This window comes from Strix aluco, chromosome 6 (genome assembly GCF_031877795.1).
Source record: "Strix aluco isolate bStrAlu1 chromosome 6, bStrAlu1.hap1, whole genome shotgun sequence".
NCBI lineage: Eukaryota > Metazoa > Chordata > Aves > Strigiformes > Strigidae > Strix > Strix aluco.
In genome coordinates, this window is record NC_133936.1 from 44,689,789 (window position 1) to 44,704,436 (window position 14,648).

The window sequence follows — 14,648 nt, forward strand, 5'->3', positions numbered from 1 at the left end:
AGTGCTCCAGCATTCCTAGGTTCCTGCCAGGGAGATGGAGACAGTCCCCAGGGCAAAGTCTGGTGGCATTTCAGGGTTAGCCAGCTCTGCTGGCAGACTGTGGAGGGGCTTGTATAGTCCGTGTTGTTAGAAACACGTCCTGCATATGGCTTCTCTTCCCTACATGCACAGATCCTGCAGACGCTTAAAGACTATGATTGCCGCAACACCTTATTGCTGCCTCCGCGTGCCCCGGGTGAGAAGCTGCCCCCTGAGGTGCTGGAATATTATCAGGACCAGAAGAGGCTGCAGGATGAGCAGACGAAGTCCAAGACTGGGGAACCAGCAGACCAGGACAACGGTGAGGGTTTGGCATTGGCTGTCCTGAGTGTGTACACAGCGGGGAGTCCAGCCCGCATGCCCCGAGCTCTCCGTGGGAAGCCCAGGCTTTTAGCAGCCACCCATTCCCCAGCTTGGTGGAGGAATTCCAGCGTGAAGGTCTGTGGCTTGTAACACGCATCCCCTACCAGCCCTGAGTGCAGCCAAAGCAAGCTCATATCTGCCTACCATGGACCGGGGAGATAATCATGTTGTCCTCTTGTGTCCCCTAACCACAAAAAGTAGGATTGGATGAGTTCTTCAGCCAGCAGGACCAGGTCTAATACCACCAGCTATCTTATATTTGCTCCTTCCCAGCACCAAAAGCACAAACTCAAAATCCCCCCGAGGGCAGAGACAGCCTGGACAGACTTCTCCTTGGGAAACTTTCCATCTTTTGCACGTGGCCGTGCAAAGTGGCAAATGGCAAAGAACAGATTGCCTGGCCATGTCCACCCTCTTCTTCCCTCCCCGTGTCCTTCCTCCTCAGCAAACTTTGAAGATGTCCAGTCTCTGTCAGATCAAGGAAGAAAGTCCTCTGCTGGGATCATTCACACTGTCTCATCCCAGAGCTCATTCATTTTCCCCTCCGTGTTTGATGAAAGCCAGTCCAACAAGGTGGACTCTAAATCTGAATGTGGAGGAGGAGGAAGGTGTTGAGAAAAGACAGGGGATGGGTAATGTTGCAGACAGGGCAGGGACAAGTGAGAGGCCAGAGAGGTTCTCCCCAGTTTTGCCAAATGAGCACCTTTTCCCCCGGGAGCTGCTGGGATCAGGATGATGCTGTTCCCTTTCCTAGGCAGGGCAGCGCGCTCTCTGTCCTGCGTGACACTGCAAGCCGAGATGGCTTTTGGTGACCTCCTAAGGGCAAAGGTGGGAGCTCTTTGCACATGCTGTTATGGTGAATTCAGAGCCCAGCTACATCTCCTGGTATAATACTCCTAAAGCATCCAGCTTTTGGATAATTGCTTGATCCGCAAATGGAGCCTCTCCCTTGGGACGGTGTAAAATGCCTGGTTCTGCCTGTCCCCCCCTTACTCAGCAGGACCTGGGACCAAACTCTCATGAGGACCATGTTGACAGGGCATGGGAGATTTGGCCCAGTCCTTTTAGGTATTGCCAAATGCTTGCTCTTTCCTCTTTCTGCCACCCCATTTCCTATACTCTGAACAGGCACCTTGACCACCATCTAGGGCAGACCCTGATCTGCACAAGCCTAAAGGAGAGGCATAGTGAGACCTCGGTGTGGTGTTGGTTTCAGCAGAGTCTTCTCTCCCAGGATCTGAGGGGATGGGAAGGATGATCAGGATCATAGGTAGGCAGGAGGCTGACTGTTCTATCTGGTTCTGCACAGCAGAGCATCGGCAGAGCATCACCAGCAGCAAGGCAGCCGCGGGAGAACTGGCCGACAGCCCTGTCTATAGGGCCATCGCCCGCCACCTTGGCATCGATATCTCTGCAGAGGGGCGCGCGGCCCGAAACCGGAGAGGGATCGTTGTCATCATCCATGGGGCACCCCTGACAGGTAGGTGAGCCGCAGCCCGTGGCTGCAAGGAGGGGGGAAGCAGGAGAGACACATCCTGGTGGGCCGTGGTGCTTGGTTGACCTGTTGAAGCAAAGCGAGGTAAGCCGCAGCTCTGCTGGTACATGAAATGGTCCCAGGCCTTCACCAGCTGGGGCAAGGGCTGTGGCTCACCCTGTGTCCACACAGCTAGGCTATCGTTCCCCCACACAGGGTGGCCATGTCCCCGTTGCTTCGTGGGAGCACAGTGCCTAGTGCCCGTGTTGCCTCATGGGAGCAGTCCCTCGCCCACGCTGACCCCCAGACCGTGCCCAGACGTTGTCTGAGGCAGCGCCGGCCAGCACAGGCTGGCGAACGCTCTGAGTGGTGGCGGGACAGGGCTCGAAACAATGTTCTGTCCCAGGGTTGAGGTCACCATGAGGGACAAAGTGCTCAGCTGGATGTGAGGTGGACGTGATCCTCCTGGCTCTAGAGGACAACGCTTCTAGCCATGCTCAACTACCTCCCTCACGGTCTCCCCTAAAGGGGCACTTGATTTCCGACTGTCCTTGAAACTTTGAAATCCTGTCTGGGGACTTTCTAGAGCCTGTCCCTGGAAATGCTTCACGTGCAAGTGTCACCAAGCAGTCTTCCTCTCTCTCAAGGAAAGACAGCGACAGCGGTTGCCCTGTCCAAATATTACGGCGCTGCCTGCTTGTCCATCGACACCGTGGTGAGAGAAGCCATCTCGGACAGGAGAAGCTCAGCAGGGCTGCGCGCCCGGGAGCTGTGCATCAGGGCTGCCATCAAGCAGAGCTGCAAGGAGGCAGAGGATGCTGGTAAGGAGAAACGCTGGACCCAGAGCAGCGCTTCAGAAACCCACCATGACCATCCACTTCTGCTTGCTCCAGAGAGGAAGGCTGACAGACCTTGGGTCTCCTAGGGAACATGAGTGCAGCATGTAGAAATGCAAAGCCATTTCGTAAAGCATCTCATGTTATTAAAAAAATAATCTCTGTTTTAAGGGCTCAGACAGGGGCACTTTTACTGCCTCTGGGCTTCTCAGCCCATACTCCTTTTCCTAGGAGTGGTGAAGCACACCTGTATTTTTCTCAGGGTTTTTTTATATTTCCTCAAAGCTGAATCCAGCTGGCTCCTTGTGGCCATCAGGCAGAACTGCTGCCCACTTTAACAACGAAGCAGCCCTCTGAAGCTGCTCATTAAGTACTAGACAACTGACTCTGAGTGTGGCTTCAGAAACATGAGAGGAAGGGAAGAATAACCTCCCAGAGTTTCAGATGAGACATGCTGCAGATGAGCTCTTTTCTCCAGAGGTTTTCCTATACACACTGTCAGGTCACGCAGCTCGTGCATGTGGTGCTGTTCTCCACCTGAGACCAGAGACTTTTAGAAAACCTGGTTGGGCAGTTGGTGCCCCGCGCTCTGCAGGGTGAGGCAGAGGGTGAGGTGACCTGGTTCTGGTGGGGGAAGTTTTGCATTGCTCAGCTTTGAACCTGGTTGGGTTGGGAGCTGATGGAAGGAAGAAGGATCTGGGCCCCAGGTGGGGTTATCCCATGCAGAGGATTTAGCTCCAGTGGAGATGGGGGATGCAGCTGGGGCAGGGCTGCATGTTACCATCTCCATGTGAGAATGCAGGATGGGTGCAAGGTACAGAAATGATGCTCCTGGATGGTGGAGCCTTGGCTTGATCCATAGGGGAGCTACTGTGCAGTGTCACCTGTGTGCACATTTGTGAGGAGGGACGCAGAGCTGTGCCTTAAGAACTCTCTGGCTTTAAAATCCAGTATCAGATGGTGTGCTTTACCATGCTAATAAGAGAAGCAGGGCAGGAGCTGCTTCTGGAGATGGGTGCTGCTAGTGCCCAGCAGGCTGGGGAACAATGGCCGTGTCCCTGCCAGGGCGCTGGGCTGTGCCCGTTGGGGTGGAAGGTGCCTGCTTGCTCCCCACTGAGCGTCTGTCCCCTCCACAGGTCACAACGCAGATGCGTCCCTCAGCCTGCAGTTCAGCACCAAGGCCAAGCACAGCCTAGACATGAGACGGTCCAGCTCTGTGGGCAAACTCAGCCTGCGGTCCGTCAGGTCCCGAGGCCAGGTGAGCGCTGCGGCGGGCAAGAAGACGACAGATGGCCCCACCCCCCAATCCCAGAAACAGCATCTGATGGATCTGACAGGCTCCCAGGTGAAGCACGATCTGCACTGGTTAATGCCTGGGACCTTTCTGTTGCCTCTGAGAAGTGAAGGAGCCGCTTCCAGTGGAGGCTCTGCATCACCCAGAGCCTGGTGCAGGGGTCTATAGTGCAGAGAGCCAGCTGGGCAGGCTGGGCATGGCTCGGGGTGGGAATGAAACCCTGTGCTCTGGCAGAAAAACTCTGCGGCATCTTAACAGATTGTTGGCAAAGTGCAGTCCTGGCTAACGTGGCTGCAGTGGTGGGCAAAGCTGCGGGATGCTGCGCTGGGGGCTTGCGAGCTTGGGTCTCTGCTGGCCACGGATGCACCCTCCTGCGTGGTTCCCTGGAGCTGCTGGCCTGCAGTTTTGTTCTAGTCTCCTGCTAGTGAGAAACCCCAGCTCCAAGCCCAGCAGTTGGAATTGTTTGGGGGTTTCCAAAGTGGTTGATTTTTCTTGTGGTGTTCAACATTGCAGGGCTCATCAAGTTCTCACCACTCTCCCCTTCCCTGCGTTCCTGCGCAGCGAGAGCTGAGCATCAGTGGCAGCACATCAGGAGAGCTGGGCTTTAGGAGCTGCGTGCTGCCCGAGGACCTGCTGGTGGCCATCCTCTCTGAAAGGCTGCAGGTACGTGGGGTGGGGGCAAATGGTACGTTCTTGCTACAGGGAGACAGGCAGCGAGGTACAATTCAGAGAGGAGGAGGGCTGTGCCTGCTCTTGGAGGAGTCCTGGGCTGCGTGCAGGGATCCGTGGGTGAAGCTGCAGATGACATAAATTGGCAGAGCATGGGGAAAGATCAGAGCTTGTCTGAGCTGCTGCACTTGGAACTGTGATGGCTGGTGATCTCTGACATCAGGCTGTAGTGACTAGCTGAGAGCCCAATGCGTGCGACAGCTGACTTTCTCTTCCTTTTTGACTTTATCTGCAGCTGAGTGACTGCTACCAGGGAGTGGTGTTTGATGGCCTGGAGACCCCCTTTGCACGCAACACAGCATCTGCTCTCCTCTGCCTGCTCAAAGCTGTCAGAAATCGGCCTCACATCTATTTTGTGAACCTGTTCCAGGATTATGCTTCTTGGAAAGCCAGGGAGATGGCCGCAAAAGAGCAGGAAGGTGAGACTCTTCATCTCCGTAACTCTGAAATCTTCTCTCTCAAGCCCTCAGCCTTACCCGTGTGTATCTGGGTTACCAGCAGAACTTGTAAGAGATGTTTTTATTAATCCTTCCACCTTCTGCCTCGGTGTAGCCAGCACTCAGCTCACAGTTGCTTAAAATACAGCAATGCTGAGGCTGACCTCAGTCTCTAACATTAAAGCTTGGGCACAAGTGCAAGCTGTTGTGGCTCAATAACTAATCACTGGCCAGCTGTCCACAGTGCTGGTGCATGTGAGCCAGGCAAGGCATGGGAACTCACTGACCAGCGATAGTTTGGGGCTTATCTGAATTCTGAAGCAGGGATGTGAGCTCGCCAGTATCTCCTGGCAGGATGACAGGCTGGGTCAGGACAGAGTTGTGAATCCTGGCAGCTCACCCAGAGCAGCAAGCTCTGCTTGCAGGCACTGATGGTTTCTTCTCTGGTCTGTGCTGAAGGACGGGAGCGGGAAGAAGCTGCCAGGAGGGAGAAAGCACGTCTCTGGGAGATGGAAGAGGACGAGTATGATGCCCTCACCGAGGAGGAGAAAATTCACTTTGATAACAGTATACTGCAAGTCAAGCGTGAGAGGAAGAAAAGGTCTGTAAGCCTTCTATGGGTGCCTCCCCAGGATAGTGTCCCCAAAGGGTTTCCCTGCTCCGGAGACCTTGATTGTGCTCAGAGGGGTTACCAAGGCCAAAAGCATTAATCACCAGCAGCACAAGGATTGCCAGTTCCACCTCCCTGGTTCCCAGCAGAGGAGGGACCTTCCTCCGGTGAGATGAGAACATCTTCTCTCCGTTTTAGCGGTGAGCCCTTCGGCTTCGACACTGGCTGCAGGGAGCTGGGCTCTGTGCTTCCCTTGCCACTGTGCTTACCAGTGTCTCTAAGTTAATTATGTTCATTCTCATCTTCATCGCCCTTCTTCACCAAACCAGAGGGGTTGTGGTGTGGGTTGGTGTGAGGCGCAGCTGTGCTGGCTTGGTTTGGATCCCAGTCCTGCCGTAGGTGAGGCCCTTGCACTGCTGAGCTCCCAGGGTTTTCCTTACTGAGTGACACCAGCCACAAAATCTGGTGTCTCTTAGGCTCACCTTCAGCTGCAGCAGCAGGTGAGCCTGGGAGAAGCTCTGATCAGCAAAGCAGCCCTGTTCAAGAGGATACACAGGATAAGCTTAAGCATCTATTAACCCCTGCCTGAAACCTGGGGAGGGACTTGCTTAAAGCGAGCCTGTGTTTTAGCACTTCTTTCAGCCCCAGCTGAAGTTTGTTTCCCTGGGAGGAGATCACTAGGGCTGAGTCAGACTGTGATTTCCAGGACAGGCAGCACAAGTTTCCCATGGTCCCAGCTGGGTTCCAGCAGGAAGCCTGGTTGTTTGGAGCCTGTTTTGCAGGAGGGCAGTTACTGCAGCCTTTGCTTTCTGATTGGTATGGCTAGTCTCACTAAGGAGCAGGCTGTGCCCAGGGAGAAGGGCTGCATAAGCCAAGTATTGGTGCAGGGATAAGCAGGTGTTAGTGATTTGTGAGCTGGTTTAGTGATTTGTGAGCTGGATATTGAGAGCTTCAGGCTCCAGTGTGGAGCAATGGTGGATCAGTCTTTGGCAGCATGCTGGAGGTGTCCAGGTGGACCTTATTGGAGAAGTAGTGCAATTTAGACCTTGTGACAGCAAAGCCTAGATTTGGCAGGCCCTGGAGGTCCCCTCCCACTTCCCTCACTTTGGATGTCCCAGCCTCCCCAGGTTGAGGGAAGTCCACAGAGCTGGTCTAACAGTTGTGCCTGGCCTTAGGGTCAGTGAATGAAGTGTGGGACCAGCTGGGATTGCAGCGAGCCCAGATTTCTGGCGGTGACTCTCGGGGATGTTTTCTGTTTGTCTTGCTGAAGGGAGATGGAGCGGCTGGCTCGAGAGCTTGAGGAAAAGCAGCGGTGGGAGCTAGAACGCTTGAGGGATGAAGAATTGCTGAAGAAGTTGTCTAAGTGGGCCAAGAGAAAGCTTGGAAAAGACAAAGAAAATGCTTCAAGGAAGAAAAGCCATCCTGGAGTCAGGCAGGTGGGTGGTTGTGTTTATAGAGATGAGTGAAAGCCCTGGGGACCCTCCTGCTGAGCCGTACCATTCCTGGCGAAGCCAGCAGCCCCCCGCAGTGCTGGGGGTGGGTACCTGGCCGTCAGCAACACACGGGGCTGTGCTGGGAAACAGCAGGCACTGTTTGATCATGCTGCTGCTTCACCAGGGGTATTTTCACATGGGTTTGTTGGGTAGAGCTGTTCTTCTAGGGTCATGCTGCCTTTGAGTCATGGCTTCACATAACTCCAAGCCCTAGATAGTTTTAGTCCAGCATTTCTCCCCATTCTGCATGTGACTTACACCTCTGAGCCATGACCCGCCTGGGATGTGGTGTCTTTTGCTACCTGACTGGCAGGAGATACCACCAGGCCCTTTAGGTATTCATTAGCAGCCAGACTTCCCAAAGTGTCAGCCAGACACAGGGATGGATGCTCAGCACACCAGAAACGTGCCCGGAGGACTGCACAGGAGTAAGGAGGTGTCTTAAGGTCCCTGTCTGGGTTGGGGAAGCTGTTCTGTTTCTCAGCTGGTTTGCAGGACTCCTCATCAGTCTGGCGCTGGGGAGTTTAGTTTCAGTTGAGCTCAACTGGGTACCAGCTGCGTTCTGAATTGGGATTTGTAGAGCACCTAGCACAGGTCTCAGATGAGGCGTGGGGTGCTATTGCAAAGATCGCCGCTGTCCTACAGCATTTGAGTTGGTGCTTTGAAATGCTCACCGCTTTGTCCTGCTCCTCCTGCCCAGAACACGAACGCATCTGCTAGCAACACCAGCGCATCCACCGGCAACCTGTCCGATGTCACCAAGGGGGGAGAGAAGAAGGGATCTGCAAAGGAGCACCCAGACTCTCTTGCAAGTGACAAGGAAGATAAGAGAAAGCAGAGCAAGGCTCCCCCGACAGATGCCTGCCCAGTGGAGGTTGTGCAACCTGCAGACCCAGAACAGGGGGAAACCAAAACCGAGGCGCAGAGTGACAGCGAGAAGAACTTGGCCCTGAGGTTTAAGATCTACGAGGCATCGCAGAGGGATGTCACGCATATTTTGTCATCCTGGGACAGGGCTCAGGGTATCCTGCTGTCCCCTCTGAACCAAGAGGTGGTGCAGCACCAAGTACAAGGCCAGCACCGGCATTTATCCAGGCAGGGGAGCCGGCAGGACAGAGAGAACGAGCATCTGGAAAAACTGAAGGCTCTTGAGGACTCCGAGTTATCTGGGCTGGAAGGGGAAGGTGCGGAAGGGTCAGCCAGAGGCCAGGACGTCGGGGTGCCCTGCTTGGACATCCAGGTGCTGAGCTCTGCAGATGTGACTGGGGCGATCCTGGAGAGCGGCAAGCTGCCAGCGGCAGAGCAGGTAAAGCCCTTGTGAGGCTCAGATGCTGAGCCTGCCGTGGTCTGGGCCCTGGTGCATTGTGTCCCACCAGGTGACAACAGCACATACCCTTGTCCAGGCCACTGATGATGTTCCACGATGGCTTCACAGCAGCCACGTGGCTGGGGAAGTTCTTGCCATCCCCCAGATGGGTGGGAAGAGGGAGGGCTCTCTGTTGGAACATCCTCTCTGTTTGGAGAGTTTCCCAGTCTGGAAATCATTAAAAATGGTCCCAGGGCAGGGCAACTCCTGGTCATTGTTTCCTTCAGCCGAGTCACTCAGAGTTGAGGTTTCTCTCTAGGGCCCACTTGTAGGTCCTGGCACTGCTCTGGAGCCTGCCCACCCCACTGTGCACAAAAAAGCACTGTACTCCATCTAAATAAAAAAACCCATTGCCAAAAGCTGAGTGCCTTTCAGGAAGTGTGAGGATGAAGGCCACGGGAGTATAAACAGGGTTTTCTCTTGTGCTTTAGATCCTGGATGACCTGGGACTGGGTCCCTCGGGGCCTCCCATTCCACCTACTGCTTTTTACTCTGTGATCCGCTACCCGGAGAAGCGGATGGTCCCTGCAGCAGGAGAAGCCCTCGAGCACTTCGCCTTTGTGGTGCCAGAAAGTGCCACTGCAGAAGAAGGAAAGAAGGAAACCAGAAGTTTCTTGGATGTCCCCGTTGTGCCTGCAGTGAAGGTGCCAGGGCAGGGGCCAGGCTGGGTGGGGGCATGGGGGGCAGGTGGGATGGAAGAGGATCACTGTGGAAGGGCAGTGAAGACATGACGGGGCCCCGTGTCTGCAGGCATCCCTCCTGTCTGTTTAAAAGAGACAGCTCTGCTTGAGACATAGGGCAGTTCTGTGAGATGAGAGAAAAGAAAATCAGCTAAAACCTTCAACTTCCCTTGAGGAGAGGGTCCTGGGGAGGGAGGGGTGTTGTTGGCGAAACAAAGTCCCATAAGGAAGACCAAATCCATGGGCAGAGGGGGTTGGTGGTTTATTCTCTCTCCTGTCTGTTACCAAACCTGCAGCTTTCTCTCCAGGATGGGGGTGTCTCGGGGCAGGTCTCACCTCTCTCCCTTTCCTCTCTCCCTTGCTGTGAAGGTGTCAGAGGAGCAGGTCACGCCAAGCGGGGGCCAGTCGGGGAAGGAGAAAGCCGCGGGCAGGCGGAAGGCTGTGAGGCAGAAGCGGAGCTCCAGCCGGGGCAGGAGAGGTCGCCAGGCGCCGGGCACGGGAGCACCCACGCAGCCCCCCGACGCGCACCAAAGCGACGCGGACAGGGTCCCATCCCGGGGGAAATACGTCAGGTGAGCTGTGAGGGAGGAGGTGATCCCTCTGCTTCATGTCCATCTTGCCAAACGGGCTCCATCATCCCCAGCCCCGCAGGGACCCTCTGCCGGTGCCTCCACGGGATGGCGAGTCCATGAGCCTCCTCCTTCTCCCATTTGCTCGTTAGCAATGTCTGAAGCCTCCTCTTTAATTGCCAGGCTGAGCAGCTGCCGGTGGATAGTGCCTGCCCACGGGGAGGTGGAACTGAAGGTCCAGTTCAGCTCCACGGTGCCGGGGCAGTTTGACCAGACGCTGCATTTTGAGGTCCTGGGGACAAAGCGGCTGTACCAGGTGCACTGCAGGGGTACCTGCCTGTATCCCACCGTCAGCCAGGACCCACGGTAAGGCTGGGGCGTGGGAGCCTCCCCCACTGCTCCCCCCTGAGCTCAGAGCCAGGGCTGCCCCTTGTGCCCCAGTGACCTTCTGGCTTGGGCAGAGCACACGGCCTGAGCCGCCCAGCATCTCTTCCATGCTTGGAGCTGGGAACCAGTACTGGTACTATGGGAGACCTCGGCTGGTCTGAGGGATCAGAATGTAAGTTTGATATTGACCTTGAGCAGATAACCACGTACCCTGAAGAGGCGTGAACGTCCTGAGAGGAGCTGCGTAAACAAGAGTAAGGAACTGCCTGACCGCAAGGAGAGGAAGGGTATCGAGGTTGCAGCAGAGAACTCATCCAACCATGAACTGTTAGTCTGTAATTAAACCAATCAGATATGGACACGTACTCTTCATAAAGTTATAAAAAGGCTTGTTAGAACAATAAAGTAGCCACGTTTGCACAATTCGGTGTTTGTCGTGTCCGTCTCAACAACGACAGTGGGGGGCACTGGGATGGTTACTGGGACATACTGCAGGGCACTGGGACATACTGGGATATATTGGGGAGCACTAGAAGAGTCACTGGCACATAGTGGGGGGCACTGGGAGGGTCCCTGAGATGTACTGGGGGGCACTGGGACATACTGGGGCACACTGAGGGGGTTACTGGGATGTATTGCAGGGCACTGGGACATACTGAGATAATTGGGGAGTGCTAGGAGAGTTATTGGGATATACTGGGGGCCACTGGGATGGTTACTGGGACATAGTGCAGGGCAGTGAGACATACTGGGATATACTGGGGAGTGGTAAGATAGTCACTGGGGGCATTGGGAGGGTTACTGGGATGTATTGTAGGGCACTGGGACACACTGGCGCGCACTGGGGTGGTTACTGGGACGTACTGTAGGTTACTGGGACGTACTGGGATATATTAGGGAGTGCTAAGAGGGTCACTGGGACATACTGGGGACACTGGGTGTCGCGGTTGATAGTATTGACACGGTGATGGTTTAGCAGGAAATCTGGATTTATTAATCACTAACAGCAATTTATCATTACAAAATAATTCCGAGATGCTGAAAGAAAGAAAAGCGACTGATTCACAGACTCTGAACTGCCCAGATTCACACTCCCTCCCTCACCGGTGCCTTCCCTGACCCATCGATCCCTGCGCATCCACCCACGGACAGACACCCGGAAACGAGGGTCCGTCCCCCCATGAGCAGAGACCGAGCGGGTGACGGAGCAGCGAGCTCAGAGAACATTTCCCTCCTCTCGAGGGCAGAGCCAATCCTCCCGAGGCCTCGGCATTCCCCCGCGGGCCATCCCTGAGCCCCGAGCGGGGGCACCTCGCCCCGGCCTGCCCTCAGCTCTGGCAGCAGACGACACCTCCAGGGTTTGGTCCCTGCGAGGCTCCAGCTCAGGGCAGATGCTGGTCACAGGCCGCTGGGATCCAGGGGAGCTCCAAGGGTCTCCCTGGGGGGCGCAGTTTAGAGGGTCCAAGATCACTGACTTTTGCCAGGTCCCTTCTGGTGCCGTCCAGCAGCTGCACAAGAACTTGATGAATGTGCAGCTCTGTTCTTGTTCCCATCTGGCCCCACCCCAGGCCCAGGTGTGCCCGGCCCTGAGGAGATGAGGGGCTGTTAGAGCCGATCCCCAGCAGGGGGGAGGGCAGGAGCCAGGCTCGGTGACATTCTCAGTCCTTGTCTCCACAGACGGGGCACAGCTGGGGGAGGTGGGGGGAATCACACCCAGCACCAAGCACCTGACCAGGAGGGGCAGGGAGGGGTGAGAATTGCACCCCCACACCCAGTTATCCCAGTTGTTGAGACAGGAGACAGCAACAATCAGTCACAAACGAGCTGCCGGAGCGTCACAGGAGCTCATGGCACTGGCACCAAGTCCAAGTGCGCTCTCTGCCAGCCCCGTGCCCTGTCCCTGCGCCAGCCCCCCGCTGCAGAGGATTCCCTCGGACCAACGGGATCGAGCAGCTCCCCACCCCTGCCCCTTCCCTGCTCCCAATGAACACCGCCCCAGCACACCCGCTCCTCTGAGCTCCTCACCCAGCGCAGAGCCCAGCCAGTGCCCCAGGAACAGCACTGCGATGGTTCCAGCAGCGTCACCGCCGTCCCTCTGCAGGACGGGCCGTGGCCTTGGGTGAGCCGCGGCTGATGGCACCGAGGGACTCCTGGTGTGGGGCTCTGCCTGGCTTTTGGAAGGACAGAGGGCAAGAGGCTGATCCAGGGTAATTCTAGTGGTGTAACACAGAAGGAAAATAGCCCCCTTCGAACCACATTAACACTTCATATTTAAAGTCACGTGGGTTGTTTGGTTTTAAATTATCCTACTCAGGCCTGAACGCTCAGGCCAGCAAAACCCCTCTGCACCCCACAGCTTGTTCCCCTCAGACAGCACCAGAGCACCTTTCACAGCAATAACTGATTGCCGCGGTTCTCCAGAAGCACTTTTGCTCTGAGGCTCACGACATCACCCTAGACAGTCACTGTAGCTGATAACAAAGGGGTCCCACCGCCCCGCGTACCCGGGGGGGCGGGCAGGGCCGGGCAGCGATCCCCGCTCCAACCATCCGCTGCCCTCCCCGCTCTCTCCTGCAGCGGGGCAAGAAAACCCAACCCCAGCCCGGGAAAGCGCTGCCCGGAGCGGGAGCAGCAGTTCAGTTCCCCCCGGCCCCGAACTCACAGACACGCCCGCAACGAGCTTCGTACTTGTACCCGCCCCCCCGCGGCACCTCCACTCGCGGCCGGCACCGAGGGCACGGACGGGGCGTGCGGCGGCACCGGCACCGGCTGCCCGAGCGTCGGCGGGGCGGGAGGGCCGTGCCGGGGGCGGGGAACAAGCTTCCCCGAGCGCGCTGAGCCCGGCTCCGAGAGCCTCGGCCGGCGCCTCGACGGCCCCAGCCGTCCCAGCGGGCTGCCCCCGACCTCCCCGTGCAGGACGGGCTGCGGCAACGGGGACCGATCCCGGGACAGGCAGCGCCGTCGGGGGTCGGTCCCGGGACGGGCAGCAACACACCGGGGTTCGGTCACAGGGCGGGCAGCGAGGCACCGGGGGCAGTCCCGCGGCGGGCTTGGAGTCACCGGGGACCGGTGCCGGGGCGGGGAGCGCGGCACCGGGGTCCAGAACCGGGGCGGGCAGAGAGGCACCGGGGGCCGGTCGCGGGGCGGGCTGGGAGGCACCGGGAGCGGTCCCGGAGCGGGCAGCGAGGCACCGGGGGCGGTCCCGGGGCGAGCTGGGAGGCACTGGGGTCCGGTCCCGGGGCGGGCATGGAGATACCGGGGGCCGGTGCCAGGAGGGGCTGCGTCGTCGGGTTCCGGTCCCGGGGCGGGCAGCGAGGCACCGGGGTTCGGTCCCGAGGCGGGCAACAAGGCACCGGAGGCCTGTCCCGTGGCGGGCAGCACCGTCGGAGTCCGGTCCCGGGGCGGGCAGGGCCGTCGAGGTCCGGTGCCGGGGCGGGCAGGGAGGCACCGGGGGAGGTTCCTGGGCGGGCAGCGCCGTCGAGGTCCGGTCCCGGCAGTGCGGCATCGGGGTCCGGTCTCGGGGCGGGCTGGGAGGCATCGGGGGCGGTCCCGGGGCGGGCAGCGCGGCACCGGGGGCCAGTTCCGGGGCGGGGAGCGCGACACCGGGGGCCAGAACCGGGGCGGACAGAGAGGAACCGGGGGCGGTCCCGAGACGGGCAGCACGGCACCGGGGGCCGGTCGCGGGGGGGGCTTGGAGGCATCGGGGGCGGTCCCGGGGCAGGCAGCGAGGTACCGGCGGCCGGTTCCGGGGCGCGCAGAGAGGCACCGGGGGCCGGTCCCGGGGCGGCCTGGGAGGCACCGGGAGCGGTGCCGGGGCGGGTAGCGCGGCACCGGGGTCCAGAACCGGGGCGGGCAGAGAGGCAGCGGGGGCGGTCCCGGGGCGGGCTGGGAGGCACCGGGGGCCACTCACGGGGCAGGCAGCGCGGGTACCGGTGTCCGTTCCTGGGGCGTGATGGGAGTCACCGGGGTTCGGTCCCGGGGCGCTCAGGCCCTACTGGGGGCGGTCCCGAGACGGGCAACGCGGCTTCGGAGGCCGGACCCGGGGCGGGCAGCGCGGCACCGGGGTTAGATACCGGGGCGGGCAGCGCGGCACCGGGGGCCGGGCACCCCCCCCACGCCCCGCTCCCCCCTTCAGCAGGTCCTTGCCCACCATCTCGGGCCGCAGCTGCTGCAGACGCACTGGCCGGGCCGCAGCCGGAGCCCGAGGCCACGGACCGCGGCGAGCAGGAGGGCGACCGGGCGGCGGAGGAAGAGCAGGAGTCGTCGTCGGGGTGGGCTGCGGGGGGAGCCGGGCGCGGGCAGGTCCTTGTCCTCCAGCCGCAGAGCAGCAGCGTGTCGCGCTGCCACCCCACGGCCCGGCCCTACCGCATC

General features: G+C 58.7%; 1 protein-coding gene across 1 annotated transcript in view; it reads left to right on the top strand.

The window, feature by feature from the left end:
* Positions 1-10,544, top strand: part of LOC141925511 (hydrocephalus-inducing protein homolog) — an 89,721-nt gene extending 79,177 nt beyond the window's left edge. The window contains 15 exon segments of the mRNA XM_074829952.1: positions 172-340; positions 848-998; positions 1,000-1,034; positions 1,712-1,882; positions 2,524-2,697; positions 3,849-4,057; positions 4,520-4,669; positions 4,971-5,154; positions 5,632-5,773; positions 7,053-7,218; positions 7,976-8,581; positions 9,073-9,285; positions 9,691-9,893; positions 10,074-10,256; positions 10,476-10,544. Coding sequence (XP_074686053.1) covers positions 172-340; positions 848-998; positions 1,000-1,034; positions 1,712-1,882; positions 2,524-2,697; positions 3,849-4,057; positions 4,520-4,669; positions 4,971-5,154; positions 5,632-5,773; positions 7,053-7,218; positions 7,976-8,581; positions 9,073-9,285; positions 9,691-9,893; positions 10,074-10,256; positions 10,476-10,479 — 2,760 coding nt within the window. The 3' untranslated portion in view covers positions 10,480-10,544.
* Positions 10,545-14,648: the final 4,104 nt, after the last annotated feature.